The sequence below is a fragment of the Zonotrichia leucophrys genome, chromosome 10, assembly GCF_028769735.1.
Source record: "Zonotrichia leucophrys gambelii isolate GWCS_2022_RI chromosome 10, RI_Zleu_2.0, whole genome shotgun sequence".
NCBI classification, from domain to species: Eukaryota; Metazoa; Chordata; class Aves; order Passeriformes; family Passerellidae; genus Zonotrichia; species Zonotrichia leucophrys.
In genome coordinates this window covers 10156576-10181323 of record NC_088180.1, presented here as the reverse complement: position 1 = coordinate 10181323, position 24748 = coordinate 10156576, and the positions used below count along the sequence as shown (strand labels likewise).

At 35.8% G+C, this 24748-nt stretch overlaps 1 protein-coding gene across 1 annotated transcript; it reads right to left on the bottom strand.

Moving 5' to 3' along the window:
- On the bottom strand, positions 1 to 24447 carry FGF7 (fibroblast growth factor 7). The gene is made up of 3 exons (XM_064722532.1): positions 24162 to 24447; positions 586 to 689; positions 1 to 195 (listed from the first exon to the last, which is right to left on the bottom strand). Exons 1-3 carry the CDS (start codon positions 24445 to 24447, stop codon positions 1 to 3), a joined length of 585 nt encoding a protein of 194 aa, XP_064578602.1.
- Between the last annotated feature and the right edge of the window lie 301 nt (positions 24448 to 24748).

Genomic DNA, 24748 nt, shown 5'->3' with positions numbered 1-24748 from the left:
TTAGGATATTGCCAGAGGAAGAAAGTGGGATGCTCTGTGTTCTTTCTTTGTTTTTTTACCTTTCATTGGAACCCCTTTGTGGTTTAGTGTAATAAACATCTCTTTCCCTTTGTGTGTCCATTTTGCAGAAGCGTAGGTGTTATAATGGTTTTCTTCAATCAGTTCAATGAAGTTGCAGTCCTCATTGCAGACTTTCTGTTGAGAGTAAAAAATAAAATATGGTAAGGCAAGAACAAAAGTGTCTTTTAAAATACTTAGATTAGTGAAGGTGGGAGAAGAATGGGCATTATAGACCCTGCATGTTAGGAATATTTTAATAAATAAATTTGGCCTCTGAAATCCGAGTATTGAAAATTCTAGCTTTGTGTATTCCCCCTTAGTATTCCACATTTTGAAGAAGTATATAAGGCCTAATCATTGAATTTATTAAATGGACATAAAAGTCCAATATGGAATGCATGGGATATTCCAGAATACATTTTACTTCATTAGGAATCTGTTCTATGAAAAACCATACAAATGTTACATCTCAAAATACCTCTAAGATTGTAGGGATGTACACAGAAGAGAAGTTTGCATCCATACCTTTCCATAGAGTCGCCCTGACTTGTTCATTGCCAGAAAATATTCACTTTCCACTCCTTTGATTGCCACTATTCCAACTGCCACCGTGCGGATTTCTAGAATACCTGCAAAGGTACACAGCAAGGGCTGTAAATGCTTGGTGGTTCTCCAGTTAACTCAGCTTTCCTTGAACTAACATTCTGTACTATTTCCACATTTATTGAATTCTTTTTGGAAAACAGGAAATTTAAGTGCCTTCATGAAAGAAAGGGCTTTTAAAATTAGACTTTTTTAGACTTTTACAATTCCCTGTGTGATCATGTCTGCATAGAGCCACTTTAAAATTGTTTGGTGGTAATTTTTAAGTATATACTGAAGTTGTGATGTCAATATAAGTAATTCCTCTATTTTCAGAGAATCAGTGTAGCTTAGAGTTTATCAGGCTCAGGGTTTCATTTGGAATATGTAGTTAGCCATCAAGGTTCACAGAATTTGTGTAAATCCTTTATTTTGAAGTTTTGTGTAGCAGTATCATCCCCTTGAAAGAGTGTAAACCTTAGAACTTGCGAGTGATAGAAAACAGACCACAGTGTCTGAAATAAGATAAAGTATTTGCTTGACCTTTGTGTGCTTTTATGACTGATTGGAGCTGTAAAGATACGTGTATTTGAAAATCATTAAAGGCTGCCCTGAGAGCCTATTTATTCAAAACCAGAAAGCCTTTAGCGTTGTTTTCTAGAACCTGATTTATTTTCATCTCACTGGAACATATCAGCAATGCTTTTCTGTAGTCACTATGATACATTTAAGTTACCTGCAACATTAAAAATATTTTTTTGTTAATATTAAAAAAAAAGTGAAGACGTGGATTATGCAAGTTATTAAGGAACACCAGGTTGTTTTCAAGCTTAAATGTTATTAATGTTTTCTTAAGCAGTAGTTTAGAGTTATATATCTGAGTTTGAGCTATTTCTTTCAATATTGAGTCACTGACAGAGCTCTGCCATAGCAGCTGCACTATGGCTCCGTCTCCAAAATGGGGTCTTTCAAAGGCAGCCAACTTGAGGCAAATTGCAAGAGCTCAGCATGGGGGAGACAAGTGAGGGAGGTGTTAGGTTATCACCTGCATGTCCTCTTTAACAAAGCATTTCCTGGTTTTCCCTTTCAAGTTGGCATTGGCTTTTCACAGCCACACGGTAACAGTTTTTTGTTAGTTAGGTTTTTAAGAAAGGCATTAAATATCTATGATATTTCTCCTTCCCCATACATTTTTATCTCCTCTTGCCTTTTGCTTTCCTTCTTGTTGTTTTGCTTTTCTCCTTGATGTTACTGATGTATCAGTTGTAGAACATATGGGTATATTTTTCGTCCTTTTTTCTTTAACAGATCAGTTCCCTCTTCTCATGGTGTGTGCACTGCTGGGCATTCAGCTCAGAGTGTTTATACTTCTGTACTCCCCTATAATGCTAAGCCAGCTTTTTTTAAGTAAAGCTTTTAGAATTCTTTGACAAGTTCCACTCTTCTGCAGGCCTAGCAATAGTTCTAACAAAGGGTAATTTGTAACCGAAACTTACAAAAATTATAATAACTATCATTTCAATTTCACTTTAGAAAAACCACAGTGAGGCTGAAAAACAGATGAACATCTGCATTTAGCCTAACAAAGAACACAACAGTGGAAGGGATCTCTGGGTCATCAAGTCCAGTGCTCTGCTAGCCTGGGAATTGCATCAGATAATTCTCTTTTCATAAACTTTGCCAATACTAAATTGGAGTTGTTATTTCTTTGCCCCCAGTGTTTCTGCCGAGGGCTGCTCCAGAGGTTGATTTATTTTAATGGCTAGAGACTTCGTAGTAATTTGCAATCTGCATTTCTTCAGTGACAGCTTATATCCATTTGTTCTTTTGCCTCTGCTGGCCATTAATGTAAGGGGAGTTTTTTAAAAAAGTCCATGTTTGAGTTTTCTATTTATACAGAATTTTAAAAAAGTAAAAGATTCAGAATTACTTTTTAAAACAAATAATGCTAATAGGAATTGAGATTTCCTTGAGTAAGCTGATGTTGGCTGAAGTTACAGTAGTAAGAAATCTTACTACTTTAAAAAAGGAAATGCCAAAAGGTTTTGTCCAAAGCAATATTATTATTGTTACAATTTCTACATTATTTTTTTAGTTTTTTTCTTCTTGCCTGAAGTAGATTGTGACTAACTTGATGGAGTTACTTTATTTTGGTTTGGGGTACTTGTTTTTCTACTTTATTCACAGTTGAGACATCACTGTCTTTCCTTGTCTTAAATGAGAAGGTCTCTTCTTATGTGCTTCCTTTTGAAGTAAAGGTGTTTAATCCTTTCAATATCTATTCGTGAAAAGATGGGAAAGAGAAAATTTTTATACATAGATTCTTTCATTGAAATACTCTTTTCATACTCTAGTAACCAAAATTACTTTAAAGGCATGCTTAAATTATTAAGATGTTGATGAGGAGAAATTCAGAAGGCCAAGCTTCAAAAAGATCTTAAATATCCCTGATTTCAAAATTAAAATGTAAACTATGTTCAGTTGCTTTATCTAAAGCATCCCCAGAGAAGTTTGGAAGAAGTTTAAGAAAAGACTTAATATACCACAAAGTAACTGAAAAGAAATCAGATTAAAGCTAGGAAAAGAAAAAAAAAAACAACCTAGAGATGGGCATCCAAAATTGAAAACAACTGTACTTCCTATAAAATCAGCATGAAATTCCAAACAATTTTATATGGTTGTATGGTCAATGTATCAAATATAGCTTGAAATTCCTGTAGTGAATGAAGTTTCCTACAGAGCTGAAATTCCTCTGGTGTATGTAAAAGACACTCAGCAGAGATGGGTCACAGTTTGTCTTCAGAAAAGATGCCTGTGGATGGTGGCAGCAGCCTTTGGAACCACTTGGTTCAAATTAAATAGCACACAGTTGATATCCAGTAGAAAAAAAAAAGTAAACAAAAATAAACAAAACAATCCTTTAGGCTGACACAACAGTTTCAGTGGGTGAAATATGTATCAGGTTTTGGAGCAAATTTGTGTCATTAATGAGGTGAGTTTCCTGGCATTCTGGTCTAGGTACTTAGAAGCAGACGCTTTTATGTGCAGACTTATTCCATAACTGTAGCCTGAATGGCAGGACAGTGCCTCAGGCTGGAAATTTGTGCAGAAAAATGGCATTTAGTTATATGATTGCTATAACACTGAGCATTGCCACATGAGATGATTCTGTCCTGGCAAGTAGTATTTGATAATTTTGTTTTTATCTCCTGATATTGTGTGTTTTCTGATTCAGTTCATATTTTCAAATCAGCATCTTCGTTTTATTTGTTAGACTCCTTTTTGCTTTTACAACACACTGACTTTGTATTTGTTAAAACAAATCTTTGCTTTTATTGCAAACGATCTGTTTGCAGACTATATTAATTTCCATCAGTGTGCAGGCATAGTTGAATAGGCAGTTTCTTTGTGTTTGCCCATAATATCCTCGGATAAAAGTATCTTATCTATAACAAAGCAGCAAGAGCCTTGTGATTTAGCAAAATCAGGGCATTTCCCTTTAGTCACCTGTCAGCTAAGAGGCTGAAAGAGCAATTGCAGCTCTGGCTCCTGGGAGTGTGAGGGATTCAGTAAATGCTGCCCATGCCTGAAGATCCCACAGGCAGGTGTAACCTCTCAGGAGCTTTTGGAAGAGGAGGGGCAGCAGAACCACAGAGGGAGATCTCTTTTCATGTTCTAGGAAACTGCCCCAGTGTGCAGGATTGTTCAGGAAGGTTGTGGGAAGCACACTTTGAGTTCAGTCCCCGTTCAGCTGGCTCTGTTTCCAGACGTTTCATATGTTGCAGGTATCCCCTCAGTGTCTATCACATGAGGTTTCTGGCCACTGCTCCTCAGTTTGCCCCAGTCAGTGTCTGTAGACATTCATTCAGAGAGACATTTTGGCATCCATTACATTTTTCAGAAAGCTGACAGCAATTTCATGGCAGTGCTTTGCTGCCAGGTACATGTGTTGAGGGAGCACATGTGATACGTACAGCACTTTATTTCTTGTGGCTCTCTGTGCAGTTGAAAAAAAGCAGTCTCTTGCTGATTTTTAAGGGTAGGGAGGCTGGCACTGACAGTTTAGCACTTGTGAGGAATGTTTTTGTGAAACACTCTTTCCTCAGCAGAATTGTCTTTAAAAATAAAGTATGTGAAATCTTAAATAGGGACAAAGGGGCAGAAAAGACTTGGATGGAAAATGAGTCAAAACAAAATGTAACTGCTAAATTTCACTAACTTGTGTTTCTCATTAATGGAATTTGGAGCACATATTTATGAATTCAAATGACCTTTGCAAATGATTCAAGGCCAAGGAAAATTATCTTGTCTTTGCTTAGAAGACACTGTTTAATGATAAGTAATGTAATTTGTTCTTTTGTTCTGGCACTTAATAAGTTAATTTTTGTGCCTGTTAAAGCCAGAAAATAAGGTTCATGATGGTCAGTCTTGGAAGACTTTCATGATATTATTGGTACATGTGTGCATTTGGTAAGCCAGCACAGTAAATAGCTGGTGTATTACACTTAAATGTTTTTCCAGAAGAATCTTATCAGTGAAATGAATACTTTTATTGGATAGTTTTGAAAGTAATTTGTTTCAGGAAATATTTTTCTTTCTTTCTTTTTTTTTTTTTTTTAATATGGTGCCTATATTGTAAAGTATTTGTGCAATTTAAGTTATTTTGAGTCTTAATATTTTTAAATGGATGCATCGTGAAGTTCATTTTTAGGTAAAACAATTTGTGTGCTCTTTCTCTCTCAAATATAAAAACTAACAGTAAAAAATTTCACTGCAAATAAAGGTCTTGATTTAAGATATTTTGTAATATGACTTAATTGTTACCTTTCCCTATTATTAAATTAAAATTGATAGGAAGCAGTATTTGCATTTGTATTGAGTACTTAGCAGGAGAATGAAGGAGTTTCCTAGATTTTAAGTAGAAATAATTGTACAGGTATATGTAAAATATGTTACAAAGCAGTAGATTTCTCCACACCAGGAATTTTCCGTCTGTGGATGTGATTTTAATGAAGAATTAATTAACAGAAAACGAGTTGGTACATACATTCACTATCACTTTCTTCTGTCTTCTCCTTGTGATACTTGGAATTTGGATTTATGTCATAAACACAAATATGTTGTTATTTGCGGCATAGAAGGCTGAAAAAGGTCTTCAGGGGCTTTTTGCTGTATCCATGTGTGCATTTGCTGTGCATGTGTAGAGTCTCTGAAGCACTTTAAATATGAATATGGCTGTAAAAATGATCTGAACAGAAATGATGTATCTGTCAAGGATTTTCAGGAGAACAGTTGAAGCTACTGCTTGAGTGAGATGCCAGACATCTGGATATCATGGAGACATACTCAAAACTCCCGGGTTTGTCCTGTGTGTCATTTCCAAGCAGGAAAAATTGTAGTTGTCTGAGGAAACATGATTAACGATAGAGAGGTATTCCCTGAGGACCTGCTGCAGCTCAGGGCTCAGCATCCTTGAGCAGCAGGATTTGCTGACAAGATTTAGTTTGTGTTACAGAACATTTGATTAAGCATAAATAGCTGATGTTTAATTATCCTTTTGCATTTCATTGGGCACAAAAAGGAGGCATACTATATTAAAATCAACTAAGTGCTAAACAGAAGTCCATTAAAGCATTTTTTGTACTCCATTAGATTATAATTTTAAATTTTCTTTATTTGACATTTCCTTATCCATAAATGTCTCCACTGTTTTCCAGTCAGACAAACTAATTTATATGTGCATTGCTAGATGCAACAACTTTATGATAAACCATTGTCCTGGTAATACTCAACATGACAGATAAGTTAGTTATGGAATATGAGCCATGTCAAGGTGTATGAAGGAAACTGCTAACCTGATCACTCTGTGAAAATAGTATAAAAAAGGCAAGATAAGAACCAAAAATAAGAGGGAAGATACAACAGGGAACTAAAATGATTGTTTAGAAATGCTGTTATTTTACTTCCAAGATATATTGTTGCATGTGCACTTGGACTTGTGGGTGTTTACCTTTATTGCAGAAAAGGAAGGGGTAAGCCAAGTTCCACTCTTAAGTCGGCATTTTTCCAAGTATTTACACATTTTCTTATGCATCATGAAATGTATAATCTGCCCTTCCAACCATGGTTGGCTGATACTGTAGTGTGAAGAGTGTGATTTGAACTATGTTTGGAAATACACCTTCCTTTTTACTTTAAACTTAACACATTTCTTCTGCAGTGGGAAATATTAAATGCCATAATACCTATTTTTAGTCATTTTTCAAATAACAATAATAAATATAATAATGAATAGATTTAATGCAGTGCTCATCACTTTACAACTCTCTGTAAAGTCTACCTCCCCTAATTACTGTACTGGGAATTTCATTGACCCTATTGCAATTAATAATTGCTAAAGGGAAATACCTTAACATTTTCAAGTATTTTTCCTTACTGTACAACCTGTTTTGCCTCAGTTTTGTATTAACTCTCTGTTAATTTTGCAGAGTTAGGAGATAGTTTTATAAATCAAAAGCTTCATTCTTCATGGAAAATGGTGGCATAGTAAGAGTTGGTGTAGAATGTTCTGACTCTAAATTGATGCCTTCTGTGCATGTCTCTGTTGAACATTAGCTATTCAGACCAATCTATTTCCAATATTTCTGTTGATTTGATCTTTAGAACTAAAGGGTGTGACATTTGTCACTTAAGTAGATTGCAAAGTTATGGAGTTTTTCAGTTTTTGAGGTGTGACTTGTGAATAGCAGTACATGGTAACAACTGAATAACATGCTGCCCCAGGCAGTCCTTCTCTTGGCAACGTCTCATTAAACTTAATAGAAGTCCTTACTTCACTGATCTCCACTGCTTTATATAAATATTTTCTTGATAAGCCTCTTAGACAGCATGTAGTCATTTCTCATTTTTGCAGGAAACTACATTTCCCTCCAATAAAAATTGCCCTGAAGCTAAACATATGGTTATAATGAAGAATAATATTATTTTTTAGAATTAATACTGTCATGTAAAATTCAAGTCTTAATCCTCAGTCTGAAAAACTGATCTCTTATTACAGCATTAATAATTTACTGATATGAAAAATGGAAAAAAAGAGTGGAATGACTGTTTACAAAATGTAATTGTTTCCAAGCAGTAATAAAATTAATGATTTAATACTTTAGAGTTGAACTTGTACAACAAATGCTTTCCCTACAGCTCAGACGAAGGCTATTTCTAGTATTTAAATATTTTGTGCCAATTTTAATAGAATAAATGATGTTTTCAAGCTCTGCAGACTTTCAGAATGTAGAATCAAAATACCAAAAGTAAATGTAAAATGTTGCTTATTAACCTTTCCAAAGCAAAATAAGATATATCCAACTAAAGGGAGAAAACTTCCCAGACTCAGTTTCAGTGTGCACAGCTATTTTGGTTATCTGAACTTGGAAAATTCTACATAAGACCAGAGCCTCCTTTTTTTCAAATTCTTTCATAATGCAGAAGTCTTTAAAAAGATTACTTTGTCTTTTTAAAAATTTTTCGTTATTATGCTATTTTGTGTTTTTATCTGGTGATGAGCTGTGTTTGCTCCTTTCCTGAGTTAGTGATCACAGCTGACCTAAAATGATTCATATCATTTCTGTGGAAGATTTTTTTTCTTCTGTTTTTCTAAGAAAAAATAGAGTGTCTGTTAACGTGCCTTTTCCATGTACAAGTATTTCATTCTCTGAATTGTGTCTGAGGAACATTAAATCCAGGTGCATTTCCTGTATATCACCTGGATGAACTGGCTGCAGGCAGTTGTAAATCAACTTAAATATAACGTGGCAAATGGTGCTGGATTTATTCAGCTAAACGGGGCAAAAATAAATCCAGCATAGAATCTGCTCTTTTTATATGAAATTTTCCCTGAGCTCAAGGCCTTGCTGTTTTGTTCTGTGTATTGTCTCCAGCTGTTCCTGTGGCAGTTTTTAGAACAGGCCTGGTTCCTGAAACAGGCTTGACAAGAGGAAGAGCAGAGCCATATTCTGGGGACAAACTGAGTCTAAGAACTGCCTTCCTGTGTTCTTTGAGGAAAACTTAAAATTATACATCGTTGAGACAAATCACTAAAAGCAAATATTAAATTCCTGTAGATTGATCATAATGAAATTCTGCAATGTGTTATCAGTTAAAATATATAGTACAACACTTTTTAACTGTGAAAATGGTCCCAGAAGTAGCTAATAACAAAAATTATTTAAAATAAGTAAAATTCAGAAAGTGGTTGCAGAATAAAGAAGGTGACTGCAGTTTTCTAGAGCTTGAAGATATCCAGAGGGGCCTATGGAGTAGAAGCAAAGGGTTTTAAATGGTTTGAAATTTTAGACATTTAAATTTTGTTTCACGTAGTTAAGAGCTCATTTCAGTCATAAACACTGCAATCCTTTTGAAGAGAGACATCTTTTCCCACTCTCAGTAGTTATGCAGAATGTAGGGCAGGCACTACCCAAGTGCATAGATTTTAATTCCATTTCCAGACCAGATCTGCTATTTTGTGCAGGAAGAGCTGAAGTTGGATATCTAAATATATCAATTACAGTGTCTAGAAGAACACGGGCAGGCGCTACGTAATTCCTTCCAAGGTACAAAATGCAAGAAGCTGCTAAGAAAATTGTGCTAACCCCTTGCTGCCTCACAGAGTGGGAATTGATAGAAACCAGCTGGCTCACTCCTGCCTTCAAAACACTACTGGACATATATTTATATGGATGGCCGCTCAAGTTATTCTGGTTTACTGCTGACAAATAATTTAGATTTAGTTGGACTTTCAAAATCTGTATAAGACCAGATATTAAATTGTAAACTTATAGAAGGAGAAAATTTAAATTCCTTTAAAATCAAAACCAATCGAATAATCTAATTAAATTCTGATAAATAAATTTGGATTTTGTAGCAGATGTTTCTCCTGTCTTGTTCAGCATATGGATCAAAACTTGTGTCAATTATCCTACCACTGTTGTTTTTTCAAATAGCTTAGCTCATTCCTTGTCTTAATTTTGCCTAAAGTAAATAATTTCCTTCCTTCAGGTAAACAACCTGTTTTTACCAGTCTAAAAATTTAAACCTGACTGGAAGCCTGACTTTAGGGAAATCATTAGAATATTTGCCGTTACACACAGGCAGCACTTTGAAACCTCTCTGTTTACATGACCAGATATTTGTAAATGTGTAATTGTCATCCACTTGTTACCTTTAGTTTTTAGCTCGCTTTACAATTCTATATCAAAACTGAGGAAAACAGCAGCATCAGCAGCAGCAGAGAAAATTGTTCCTCTGCTACAGGACCAGTTGCTGTTACCAGAGCAAATAGACTGTAGGAGCTCAGCCAAGCTTCTCTTTTATTCTGTATTTATTTATGTGACTTTTTAATCTGCCTCTTAAAATTCAGCTCAGTTGACCAGTTGGAAAATCTGGATTTATTTCAGTTTTGACTGCAAATGCCAGGATGCAGAGTAACCATCTTGAATCTGGTGATAAAAGTATCCATGCACACTCTTACTTTTGTCCATGTGCATAATATCAGGAAGTCAGTGAGAAAACTATTTCAAATAGAATAATGTAAACATATTCTATTTTCTAGAGTCCACAATCTTTCTGTGCTTTGCTTTATTTGCATTAAATAGGAGTAATGGCCTCATTTTTCAGTGTCAGTTAATTGTGCCCTGAAAATAGAAATCAGAGCTCTAGTACTCACATTCCAGTGTGTTGTGACAGAATACTATGATGGTATCTTAAGAGAAAGAGTTACCAGTCATAGCTAATGTAAAAAAGTAATGGAATAAGTACTGAACAATTAATAGAGCATAGGATTAGACAAATTATATGATATTTCTTTAAATGTTTTAATTAACTTTAACATATTTTAGTATACTGTTGGTTGTACATAATGCAGTTTCCCATTGCTTTTGTTCTAATTTTATATCCTCATGTATGAATCAGCACAGTTATAGTTGTTTTAATTAATTTATGGGCTTATATTAGCTAAAAATATATAGAGGGAACATAAAAAATGGCAACTATGAAGTTAGAAAGCTGCCTTGTTGTCTTACCCTGTGTTCCTTTGCATTATCCCTGAGAACCCCGCATGAAGTATTCTCTCAATTAACCTGAGCATGTAAAAAATGGTAGAAATCAGTTCACTTTCTTTGCCTTTGCCTTTGCCTTTGCCTTTGCCTTTGCCTTTGCCTTTGCCTTTCCTTTTAACTAAGGAAAGTTCCTTGTGGCCCTGAGCAGCCTGAGGAAGGATGGGAGCTCTCCTGTGCCTGCAAAACTGCACAACTTCGTTTTCTCAGCTCCCAAAGCCCACGGGCACTGCTGTATCACTATACAGTGACTGTTTGTAATAAAGATAGCTGTGACCAGTCTGTAAAAGGATTTAATAACTTAAAATCAGATCCATCCTGGCATCCATATTGTTATATTGGTGGAATTCCAAATTTCCATCTCTGATGATAATCGACCAACCTGTTTGATAGACAACAGTGCTGTGCATTGGCATAAGTGTAAAGACATACTTTTCTCTTGACCTTGAAACAAATGGCAGATTTCATAGCATTCAAGCACTAGAGAACAGCTTCAGTCAGGAGCCTTTGAGAATGTTCCACTTTTCAATTTTTTCTGCTACAGTTTTTTCTTATATGTGGTGGTGTCATGGAAGTTTGATGAGCTCCACAGAAGTACTACATCAGCAACCTGTAGCAGAATATGTGGACCCTCTTAAAATCTGGGAAACAGCTGGTCTGTGAGTTATAGATATTTGAAAATATACATTTCAGTAGTGGGCTTGAACAAGGACCTTGTTCAAGAAGGGAAGAATAAAATGTTCGTTTTAAGGAATCAGAGTAAAATAAGATTTCTTCCATAGGTTTATTAAATTAGATTACTCAGGTAATTGCTGGTGGGGTTTTAATATAGGAATCTGGACTGGGTAGCAGATGCTGCATGTGCAAATAAAGGGTTTGCAGCTCTTACATTTTTATTTTGTCGTGGATTTGCTTTAGGTTTGCATAATTCTGTGATTGGCAGACTCAGTTTGACAGCCTTCTTTGAGTCTGCATTATATTTATGATAATTTCTACTCCTTATGGTACTGTTCTCTCCTAATGTTTGTTCCATAAAATAGTGACTCCATAACATTGAACTTAGCAGGAATTTTTGAACTGCCTTGAAGAGTGTACAGGGCTTGGCTGTGCCCGTGGTGGTATGTTTTAAAATATATAAAGGAAACCTGTTCTTAGTAAAGGATTTGCTATGCTTTTTGCTCTGACTGAAACAATTATGGCTATTCTAAGCACTTAAGTGGTGAAGAAACCTTTTCTTTCTTTGCATAAAATATCTGTGACTTCAGCTGTATTGCAGCAAAGAGCCAGGGAAACCCTACCCAAATTTACTGAGATCGTGGGGTTTTTTAACCGCACAAAATGAAACAAAGTAATTCTGCTGTTCTTAACTTCTTTTTGTGCCACCTTAATTCCCCCATGAGTATCAACATATTCTTGATTCATATGTAAATGCAAATGTTCTATGGTGTGAAAAAAATCTCACAAAATGAGATATACTTCTACTATTGAGTATATATTCACTATAAATAATGCTGTCAGTTTTTAGTCAGTATAGAAATGTGAATCTGTGATTTTAATATAGGTCAGAAAAACATAGAATAAACTTCTTGTTATATCTTTCATATGTAAATATAAATTTGCACATATATTTGAAAAGTGACATCTAACTATTTTTTGAGTATCCTAAATTGGTATATTCTGATGTACTCCGCTTCTCAGACCATATCTTAAGAAGGATAATTAGTGATAGCAGTGTTACTCCTACATTGATATTGGTAAGATAGAGAAGTCATTCTGACTTGAAAGTCAGGAAGAGATTAATAGTGGAACAGGAATTTCATTTTCCTTTATGCCCAGTATTTATTACCAATGTTATGAAACGGTGTCTTAAAGTAAAAGCACATGGGTTTGGAGAAGCAATAGTTATTATTTGCCATCTTTTAAAATAAACTCCTCAGCCATGGATAGGCATCAGTAACAAGACTTTTACTGATTTCAGTAGAGACAGACTTTTACAAATGGCATGTATTTGTCTCTTTCCTAATATGGGTCTTTCAACTCTTGAGCAAACTTTTCCTAATGAATCACAGGGTTAGATAGCTTTTCCACTAGTCAGTAACTTAACTCCTCCACAGCTGTGCAATATTCTTTACTTTCAACAGCAGCTATTTAGACCATCAGTGATAGTTTTCCATAGTTCATCCCTAAGTCAGTATGAATAGAAAAGCCATATTTTGCCTTTTTTTTGGAAAGAGCTAATGCTGTACTTCTTGGCAGTTACTTTCTCATGTTGATTACATCTCTGTGTTGTTGAGAATTTATTTCAATCAAATACAATGCACACAGAGAGGGAATTGGTTTTTTTTCACATAGAAATCAAAATTAATGAAACAAATATGGCATGGTCTGACAGGGCTCAAATCCGACTTTTTTGTGCAATACCACCTGTGATGTAGATTGCAGCACATGTGATTACAAAAGATGATGTATGCAGAATTCTTTAGGAATCCACTGACAGAGGCTAGTTTGGGGTGCAGCTGCCAGATAACTCTTAAGAGGAAAACAAAGAAAAGAACCATCCTGCTGTGACGGGTCTGGTGTTGGAGAGTAAACTCGGGAAACGAGCACTGTAACAAACAATTCTCCTTGCTAAGCTCAGTTCAGCTGAAAACACCCAGAACTGCATTGTTGAAGTATGAACAAGACAATATAATAAATTGTGATCCAAAATCCTCAATATTTACAGTGCTGTATACAGACAGAAATAGCCTTCATTTTTCTAAATCACCTTAAAAGAGGTGACTACCTTTGGAATCTGGGTAGTCTGTTGGGGAAATAGTTCATACAAAACTAATATTCTATTTTCTCATACATGAATAAGGACGCCCTAAACAAAATTATATCATGGACAGAAAACAGTGAAGAGCAATGTGAAGAGGAAGAAAGGGAAGAAAGATTTTTGTAAGGGCAGTCATGACTTTAATTGAGCCCCCTAGCAGGAGAAAAATGTCTTTATCTATGTATACAAGATTATGACTTAAAAGTGTATAGGACAAAGTCAGAAAACATGGCTTCTGTTATTTTTGTCTCACACAGTTGAATAACAGTGGCAACTTGTACATTTTTGTAGATACCACCTAAAGTGATGCAGAAATGTAAGCACCATATATATATGATGTGGGGTTTAGGCTTAAGTATTGCCCTTTTTTAAGGTAGCTTGAAGTGTCCCTTGAGTGTTTGTCAGCCCTTTTAGAGAACTGTCTCTGGGTTGTCTACAGATCCTATGTGAAAAGGACAGCATACAGATACCTACCTGTATTTATGGAATATTTTGTTATCTAAGAAGAAAATGTCTTGTTTTAACAAACATAGAAATGTAGTCTATTTCAAATGTTGAACAGTTCTGAATAATTCTCCAATAATTTCTTACTATAATTATGATAAATGTATCTTTTATCACTAGATCATTTTCTGCTTAGATGATATAGCCATTGTTGCCCATTTGCTTCTCTTAAATAATCTCCCTGGATCAGAGTTAGGCTGTTCATCACTGAACTAAATTAATGGGGTTTGCCTTGCATGTTGTAAATAATTTGAAACTTCTCCTTTTGTCTAATGGTAGTTTTATGGTTTTGGTATAGACTGGTTTTGCTTCCAGTGTTCTTTCTGGATGAAAGTGCCATTTCAGAAGTTTTCATCAGAATGTCCTAGAAGAATATGACTAAATTAGAGGAATTCAAATTCAAAACACTGTATTACTTAGCTAAAAAATCAACAGAGCATGATTTCTGCGAAATATGTGGTAATAGTTTCCTAGAAAGATGTGGTAATTTCTTTTTCTTTAGTTTTGTTGCATGATAGTTCTCTTCAGTAATATAGACTGAATTTCCCAAGTCACATAAGGGTGCAATCAGAAATAGAAGCATGCTAAGTAATTTTAGTTTGATATTTGGTAAAGGAGGCTGAGTGCCAGTTTGCTAATATAAACATTCTGATTGAAGTTGGTGTATAATAATCTAAAAGCTTGGCTTTATTAATAGCTGTGCTATTTTCATTGCTCAATTTAGAAGGCATTTAAAGGGACGAGTATAAGTGGGCTAGGACTCTTGGCATTTACTCTATCATTTGAGCAGACTCTCCTAAGGCTACTCTCAAAGTTGATGTAACATTTGATTTCCTTTGAGCTAATAAATATCTTCTACAAAGTCCAACACAAACTCACCCAAATATGTGGCTGTTGCACTGTTAGTAAGGTAGAACAACTTGCCAGACTGTCTTTCACAACTTCAAAAAGGGAGCTTTTCTGGTTGCTGAAGCAGATGCTCAGAGAAAATGCTCAGCCCTGTGAAACAGTGTCAGTACTGATGGGGTGGCAGGATGCAAAACAGAGCAAGAGACTCAAGGCAGCTGTGTACCTGATGCCATGCTAATGAGAGGAAGGAGGGCAGAGCCAGGCCCTCGTGGCTGGCCAGCAGTCAGGAGAGGACTCCTTACAGGGAGGAGGCTCTCCATCCATTTCCTATTGGGGTTTTTGCCTCAGTTCTTGTCTCGTCCCTTATCTGGTGTGGTAGGTGGTATTTTGTTTCCTGAGTAGATGAATTGTCTTTTTGGAATCATCATTTGGGCATAGTTAGTTTCTTTTTTTCTGACTGGTTTGCAGTCATTTAGAGTGCTCTATAGAACTTGCTTGCCCTGGGAATTATGTACCTTTTTATTTGGTTTTGGTTTTCAGTCTTTGTTGGAAATACTGAATGGAATCTCCGTGCTCAGTAAAAGACGTAAGAAGTTTGGTTAGAAGAGTGGATTTTATTTAAATAGGAAGAATGGCTTTTTTTCGCTTGTTAGTTTGAAAGTACTTGTATATAATTTTGCTTTTGATTAGTAGCAATGTTTGTAGGCAGAGTGCTGTGTGAGCTCTGTCACATTTGTAGTTCAGATGTGGTCAGACATGTACATGGCAGAGAATTCTTTTTGTGCTATGTTCTAGTGTGGTGTTGCTAAGGTGATGCTGAACTAATGCAGGCACTCCTGCTGTGTGTGCAATTCAGTTGGGATGAATCTCACTGGACAAATGCACAGGTATTTGTCCCTGTCCTTATGTAAAGGTACTGTTACAATTTTTTGCTGTAGCATTGGGAAGTGACATGGCTGTGATGACTTCAGGACTTTTCAGGTGCAGTTTTCCCACAAGCAAACATCAAGGGCTGCTGCTGAGGGAGATCTGGTACTGGCCTTTCCCACAGCATAAATCTCCCTTGTTGTAAGGCAGCTCTATCAAGCAAGTTCCATTATTTGAATCACTCTGTGCCAGATTTACATAGCTAGTTCCCTAAATCCTTGTAAAGTGTCACCAATAAGCACTGAAAAACGGCTTGGATTTCTGTGTATCATCTTGCACATTATGCACAGTCCCCAAGCTGCCTGGGCTATTCCAAAGGAAATAAATTAGCTTGGTGGAGTTAAAAGTTGCTTTTGAAAGCTGGTGAAAGTTGCAGTTTCCTATTGTGTTAGTACTGACTGCACTCTCCAGGATTCAGTTATCCTTTCTGGTTTAGTTCAGAGTTTCTGTCAGGGAGTACAGCTCTTGTTTTCACAAGGACCTACACAAACACTGGATGGAATCACTCCTCTGTTTGCTGCCTTTTTCCCTTGACTAGGTCAGCATTCTCTCCCAAATGTATCTGCTTAGTGACTAGCTAGAGGGCCTGAACATTGGCACCCTTAGAGTCCATGTAGACCACTCAAAGGACAAGTCTCTCATCACCATATAATGTTGTGAATGTGTTATACAAGAAGCCAGCAAGCTCTTGCAATGAGCATTTCCACACACCTGGCATGTAAAACTCCACATTTGCCATTGCATTCCAGCTGTGCACACAAACAGCCACTGAACAATGGCTCCAGTTCACCTGAGCAGCTCAGGGACTGCAGCACAGATTCACGTACAACCTTTTCCTAATTTGATGTTGATTGTGGTTATTTTTTCCCTCTTATATTTTTTCAGCTCTAGATAATATGTTAATCTAAAAGAATTTCTGTGTTTTAACAGTCATAAAGTTATCTTTTTTCTTTTTTTCTGTAAACATTTACTTCTGATTGAAATATCAAACCACATGTGACATTTAAAGGTCATAATAAAACATAAAATCAGCAAGATTATTAGGGAAAATATGCTTCTTTTTTGGGGCTGTTTTTTCTGCTTTGAAATACAATACCTTCTCGTTAGAAAAATATTAAAAATGCAAGGTATCAAAATAGCCAAGGACAAGTCTGATCACCTTCTTTTTATAGTCTATAGCACCTCCCAGTGTCTGCTGACACGTTTAAGAGGGAGCAAGCCAGCTTACCAAAAATGGAAGTACTAATGCTAAGAAACACCTTAAAAAGAAAAATCCTCCAGGTTAGGGGGGTATTCAGAACATGTCATTATTGAAGAGATGGACATGAGTGGTGTGTGTTGGTCCCTGTAGAAGTCACTGTGTTTATCAATGCCATGGAATGGTCATGTTTGCTGTTTTCTTTATAGTTTTGAGTTGATCTATCCATTCTGCCTGGGCTTAATTTTGAAAAACTGGATGCAGAAGGAAGATTTCAGTGTTTTCAATAGAGTATCTAGACCCTTTAATAATTTCATCCTGGTTTTGTTCTTTGTTTTAAAAGCTAAATAATAGTCAAAAGAGCCTATTGATTGCATTGGTATTTTTATTGCTTCTTTGGTGTCTTTTCATGAATTTGTGGGCCACATCTTGAATATCCACTTCTAACTTTTCAACGCCAATTGTTACAAAGAATTTTTTCCATCTGAATAAATGATGTCATGTGTTATGAAAGTTTTAAAGTGTGACAATTCAGTGCTATGATTGTTAACCTCTATTATGTTACTGCCATAAAAATTTTCACTATTAACATTTTATTAATAATGTTTCTAAATTGCATACACCAGAAGGCTAACTTGATCTTTCTCTCATATCCTGATTTAAAAATAATGTCAAAGGTCAAACAAGACAATTGAAATACTGTTGCCAAATATAGTCATAGACAGTCAATTATGCAACAAAAGCAGTATGCCACCCATGAAGAGTAACAGCCTACATTTGCCTAAACTTTGTTTTGATGAGAAATGTGTTCCAAAATATACTGCTAGTTGATAGAACTTGTAATGTGGACAGTGTAATCACATGGTTTAGGATGTCTTGGTCTTCCCAAGCTTTAAGGAAGATGGGGAGGAAAGCCACCTCTGTTGTGTATTCCAGGATCCTAGAAATCTGAAACAATCTCTTTCAGATACTCAAACAATATAGAAAGTGGGAAAGTACAGAAGCTGTGAAGGGGAATATCTGGATTTGGGCTTTGTTTTGCAAGACTGACTGTATAAGGAATTAAATTTTATACCAAATTCTGTTTGCCTGTAGGGAAATTGTTTCTTTAAGATTCATCTGAGCTCTGTGTTTTTGTCTGGCTACTGACTTCAGGACTTCTAGTTCATTCTCAATTAGTCAATTAATGTTCTATTATCAAATTATTTAATTTTGAAAATAGTAACACACAATTCTTTTGTGGTTTGAAAGTTTTTTGCTAATACTTTAAAAAGCTCTTTATGAAGAGGTGAATAATTCTTTTTCATAGAGGCATAGAGAGTTTGAAGAGTTTTCCCAAAGTCTGTAAGCAAATTGCTTAGAAGTCTGGATTAGCCTCAAGTCTCTTGAGTCTCAGGTCAGGGCCACTTCAGCACATTTTCTTCAGGATGGAGCAATAACATATTTAATGATACAACACTGAATTTTTTGAAGATTTAGAAATTGTAAACAATGTGGGGGGGAAAGCTGTGGGGGAAAAGGAGCTGCAATTTATCTTTATATGTATCCTGTGACTGCTTCTGTAGTTTGCTGCTAAATTTGATTGATAGTTCTATAAAAGTGCACTATTTCTCATTTCTGATAAATTTCAGTATTGAGAGATACAGAAAAACTGCCAAGTCACAGCTGAACTACGAGGGTGTATCAAGGTGGAAGGAATCCATAAGGGCAGTGTGCACACACTCAGATTTTTTCACTGCTCAGACCGATGGTAGCTCTGTTTTGAAGCTCCCCCAGGCAGGCATAGCCCTGTTGGTGTATGTTAACTTGTGGAGCTGCTGCCTGGGCCTCAGGCCAGAGGTTTGAGTTTTCCCCCACAGAGCTTATGCAATCATTTTTGTTCATGAGAGTGAGAAGAAAGTGAGTGCAAACTGCTACCGTCTGGCTTTACACATATTTTTCAGCTGGCAAATGCCTAAGAATAGACAAGGTGATGAAGATTCAGGAGGTAAATTCAGAAGTTGTAAACAGTTTTAATTGTGTTCTGTGTCACCCCTCTTATACTATGCCAGTTGAGCAGTGATCTGGATGTTGATAGGTGAGACTGAAGAATTGTGCTGCAATCCTTCAAGGCTTCACACCTTGCTTTCTTCTCACCTCCCCAAAGGCTACACTCACCAAAACACTCTATAGAAGCTGTAAAACAGGTATAACTCAGCTGCTTCTGTTATCTGCATCTTTGCTAAAACCCATCTTCATCAGCAGCTGAGGGTGAAAACCTGGCATTTGTCAAAAGGCATAGACTGAGGGGTAGGCATAGATCTCTCTGTGGCTACTTGAGGGTACCCCAGTGCCAGACAACGAACTGGGGAGGTAGCAGGGGAATCTGGTATATTAGGTTTGGTTAGTTACTGTGAGAGAGAAAGTCATCCTTGGTGCTGTGGGTTAGGTTTTAGAGGATATGTATCTATTTCCATTGGAATGAAATCTTTCTGTTATAATTGGAAAGATTAGCAGAGTACTAATGTGAAGCAAAACCACTTCCATGTTAGTGAAGGTTTGTGTTGTCCTGGCACCAAAGTGTTGGTTGAACCACAACTTCTTGAAAAACCAAGAATGCAGCTGCAGAGACAGACTTTCTGTTTGTCTGGAGCACACATAACCCTTAACTGCATCTAGTCCATCAATACCTGCCTTGAAATACCTCATTTTCAGGAGCTGAATCTTCTTGGCTCATCTATGTAATATGTATTTAAGCAACAGCAATAAAATTTATACAGTAACACAGCATACTTATATTTGTTTTTTGCTAAGAAGCTTATATAAAATACTAGTAATTCTGATTTCTAAGCAAGTTAGAATATTTAACCACTAAGATGCGTATAAAGTGTATTTTGTCATCAGTTAGGGTTTACATTTGAGCGAAACTGAGTTGAAGTTCATTTAATATTGCCAAAAACTTTGACTTGCTGGATTCTGGTCAAAATAGAAGTAGTTTTCCAAGATAAAATTGTAATCAAGATTTCAGCCATTTTATGTCAAGATTTCACTAGAATACTTTCTCTGCTTTTTCTTTGGTTGGCTTTACCCACTGAAAAAGAAGAGGAAATAGGCACTTTCTGGGTTTAGAGCACACGTGGAATATGATAGGATCAGACAGGATTCAGGTTCCGGGAAGGCTTTGAAGTCTTTAAAATGAGATTCCAAAGGCAACAGAGCATGGAAAGTCCTAAAGCATCATCCAGTCATAGTTAAAAATCCTCTTGGAGAGAGTCAAAACAAACTCTGATTTTTGATGCCTCTTTTCTGAACAAAATTAACTAAATCTGGCAAAATTTTGAAATGCAGACTGAAATGAAGGCAGGAGTAAACAGTGATAAGGAGTGATTAATTTTTCTATCAAGATTAAGAGTTAGCAAATCACCTTGTTATCTCCAAGATTTGTTCAGTCAATTTCACGTTTTACAATCATGAATTTAAAAAGTGCTTTTTGTGTGCACACTGAGATTCTTTTCCTTGAACAAGATGCAGAATTTATTTTTTGTTTAAAAAGTTCAGGCTTTGGCAAGTTATAGTAAGTTTTTGTAAAAGAGAAATTTTTTTATGAATAATGACAGATTTTTCTGGGTGACCTAACCTCTTGGTTAGGTCTTGGCTGCTGCCTAATTCTTGCTTTAGTTTTTCAGTGGGTGACTCTCAACTCTCCCTCTGCCATTTGGTTTTCAGATTGAAAGCAAATCTGTCAGGTGCAAATTGATTTCCCCTACTCAGTGGAGATCACTGTCCTCTGATTTGATTAGTTCACTCTTGAGTTATCACCTTTATGTCCACCAGAAGGCTCTACTGCTTTCTGAAATGTGCACAGAACCATGTTCTTTGGGTACCTAACAAGGTCAGCACTGTTGTAAATGGGATTTAGCAATTTGCTTGCACTGAGGCAGCACACACAACTAAGCAATTAAATTCTAATATTTTTAAGAAATCAAAATTTGATAAATACAGATTTTTTACAATTGGTGAGTGAAGATTTGGTTCAGTATTTAGTTCTGATGTGAAATTTGAATCCACACACATTTAATACAGTGGCTGTTAACGGAAAACCTTAGAAATTTTAACACTTTCACTATTTATGCTGTTACTTTCATAGTATGTGTGTATATATTTATTCTGTAATTAGAGAAGTTTGAAATACAAAGACCTTAATTCCTCACCATTGGTGTTCTTTTAGTCCCAACTGGTAAGAGAATCTTTATGAATTTTGGCACTTGCCAAAGTTGTGATGAAGTTATCCTTCCACAGCCATTTCTCGGTGTGAAGATTGTTCTTCACAACGTTCATGCTTCACACCTCATGGGCTGAAAGGAAGTAGCTCACTTGATCTACACAACTGTCAGGACAGCTTCCTTCATGAAGTTAAGTTATGATAGGTAAAAATAGGGTTTTGTTCTCATTTTATTTCAGTAGCACAAATTAGCAAATTCAAAAGGGACAAGAATTCCTTTTATTTATTATGTAAGTGGGAAATTGGGATAAAATGAGAAGAAACCTCTTTGGGCAACACTTTTCATGTCCACTGATTAGTTTGACTGCAGCAGTTCTGACATTCCATCCTAAGAAACAGGTTTGATTTACCTTTTACTAATTTTCAGAAATCATGGAACAAAAATGTTTGAACGCACAGAAATACATCCTTTTCATCTGTATGGTTTTAAAATTACGCTTTTATCCAGAGAACCTCGATAAAAATAGCTGGTTTAAAGTTTTAATGTTAATTTTTTTTCCTTAGGGAAGAAAAACCACTAGTATGCCTTAGAGAAGGTGTACTAGTCTAGGTGGGCATTATTTTTTCTGGGTTTTTGTTTGTTTTGCTTTTTGCCCCCTCATATAATATAATTTTCTTTATGATTATTGATTTTAGTAGAGAGCCAGAGGCACATCTTCAGAAAGGCTGTTTACATCTTTTGTTGAACCAAGGGTATGACAAAAAGTGTTCCCATAATACTGCTACAGTACTAATTTCTGTAGTTTCTCACAAAATCCAGATTATCAGTGTTCACATTTTTCTAGTCCTCTTTGTCTATATTTGCCTATCTACTTTTGCAACAAAAGCATTTGGGTATTATTCCTTAAGATACAATAAATAAATTAGAGTATTAAAGTTGAGAGGGTGGGAACTTCCTACATACTTCTGCCAGTTTAAAGATAGTTAATCACAGTGCACATCAGTTACCAGATAATTGGTACAATTCCATTTGGTTTTTCTCATCATACTCATTGCATTTTCCAGAAAACGGATTAAGGGTTTTTTCCACTACAATGTAAACATAAGGGTTTAGTGACTCAAGTTTGCCTTTGAATAATTTGTAATAGTTAGTTACCATTATTAAATTATCATGAGGTGTTCAGGAAACTGCAAGAGACTGCATCATTGGCACAAGAGGATGTGGTGTTCTCTAATGGGCTCACTACAGAATGTTTAAAGGTGTCATTAATGTGCTTAAGCAGAACGGGATAATTCAGAGAACTGAGAACCTCAGCTTGAATTTGAAATAATGCTAAATTGCTAACAAAGTTTTACTTAAACATCATGGAACTAAAAAAGCAGCTCTGTATAATAAATTACTTAGCTCTAGATGCTGTCATAATGTGTTTGTAACTAATAAGAGAAAAAAATTGGGTACTGTGAATATTCACCTCTTCATTAATTTAGAAGAATCACAATCAGTAACATTTTTTCCGGTGATTTTTAATGGGAACAACATTTCACTTCAAAACTAGTCCTATGGATCTCTATTGTAGCAATGCCTTCCTGAAACTCCAAGGGAGTCTTCTTGAACATGGACCAAATAATTTAGTTGGCTGCTGGCCATGTGTTGTCTTTCAGAGGAATATGGTTATTCACTATGTAATAGCGTAGAAAGAAAGGAGACATATGGAAACAAATTTTAAAAGAAACTGTAACATTAGTCAATGCAGTTTTAGCCACACAAGTTGCCAAGCATTAATGTAGTCATGAAGCAGAGGGATAAATGCTGAAGCCCACTGGCCAGGCGTGGAGCACGCCAGAGTGCTGCTCTGCTAGAACACAGGCACTCAGCTTCAGCCTGAGACACACTAACAGTTCTTCAAGTTTGATTTATGGATTTCTTTTGCTGCTGCTATTATAAAAAGCACACTATTATATACAACAAATTAAATCATTTTTAAGCAGCATTCTTGGAAATATATTTGTCCTTTTATTTGTCTCTAAACACTAGACCAGCATGTCCCTGGCCCCTTTTTGTTATAATTTGGTTTTGAAATGTGTGGTATAATCCTATGTATTTTCCCATTGCATCTTAATAAAGTAATGCCTTTTCAAGTAGATGTGTTTCTCTAAATAAACAATACATTTGTAACAACACAAAAGACAAAGTGGAAAAATAGTGACTGGAAAATTTCATGTCTTCAAATATTAATCAAAGATTATATAGGTATTTGTGTGGAAAATACATATTAGTACAACAATTCCTTTTCCAGATCAGAATTTGTACTTGGTAGAGCTTCATAAAATATTGTATGTCCATTCTCTCTAGATGAGTCATAGTTTTGGAAGAAAGGGGGGAGAATATTTTTTCAGCATTATGATCATTGTAATAATGAACTGCAGAAACTATAATAGATTTTGTTCCTGGCTTGGCAAACTATCTAAAAGATTTTGCAAGAGAGTTTACATAATTCTTTCCATTTAACTTTCTAGTATTTCTATGTTTTAATTGTTAACTCAAACACACCAAACTTTTAGGTAGTTTGTGCTCTATATAAGTGTGGTTTAATGTTTCAGGAGTATTTTATGAGGAGAGTTGGTGGCTATACATTTTCATACATATAACCTTAGTTCACTTGTTAAAATAGGCTCTCTGTTTGCTAATAGTTCCCAGCTGTAACTAATACATTAACAGATCTACAATGCAGTATTTAAAATGACGCATTTCAAAATCAATAGCAAATGTCCTGCTGTACGATTAATTGGAAAACTTGTTTTACACAATGGTCAGTACATGATAAAAATCTCTTTAGGAATTATGGTAAATCAAGGAATAGGAAACAATGATGTGTAAATTTCTAAAAACTTAGGAAAAGCAAAAATAGTACTTACTGTAGTTGTTGTTTGCTTCTCTTGTCCCTTTCACTTTGCCTCGTTTATCAATCCTCATATACCACTGAGTTCGACAGAAAAGTCTTCTCACTCTTACATCCCCCCCTTCCATATAATCATAGCTTCTGGTATGTCGCTCAGGGCTGGAACAGTTCACATTTGTAGCCATTTGCTCTGGAGTCATGTCATTGCAAGCTAAAGATATAGTGCCCATTAGAAAGATAATGTAAAAGTATGATCTGTAGAGCAAAATTGGCAGGATCCATGTCAGTATCCATTTGTGCATTATAGTGCAGTGTTCTGGGTGTTCATGAACAACATAATGAAAATTAAATCTCAAGTAGACTGTTGCTCTTAGGTCACCGACCTGCCTTCTGTCTTTACGAGTTACAGATTCATTTAAGTGAGATTGCTCCCTCTTCTAGAATTCTGATCGTTATTCCTTAATAGTTAATGGCGAAATAGAAGAGCTTCTTAAATATCTCTTCAGTCAGAATATCCTTTAAAGACACAAGTTATAAAAACCTTTGTTGTTGGGACCTTCTTTACTACTTGAATTTGCTGCTTGCACTGAAAGTAAAAGATCT

Excerpts from the sequence above, each read along its gene's own strand:
- FGF7 (XM_064722532.1), bottom strand. The coding sequence starts at position 24,447 with ATGCACAAATGGATACTGACATGGATCCTGCCAATTTTGCTCTACAGA. Across the intron at positions 690-24,161 it reads AGAAGCAAACAACAACTACA|GTATTCTAGAAATCCGCACG; the intron begins GTAAGTACTATT and ends GTACCTTTGCAG. Across the intron at positions 196-585 it reads CAGGGCGACTCTATGGAAAG|AAAGTCTGCAATGAGGACTG; the intron begins GTATGGATGCAA and ends TACTCTCAACAG.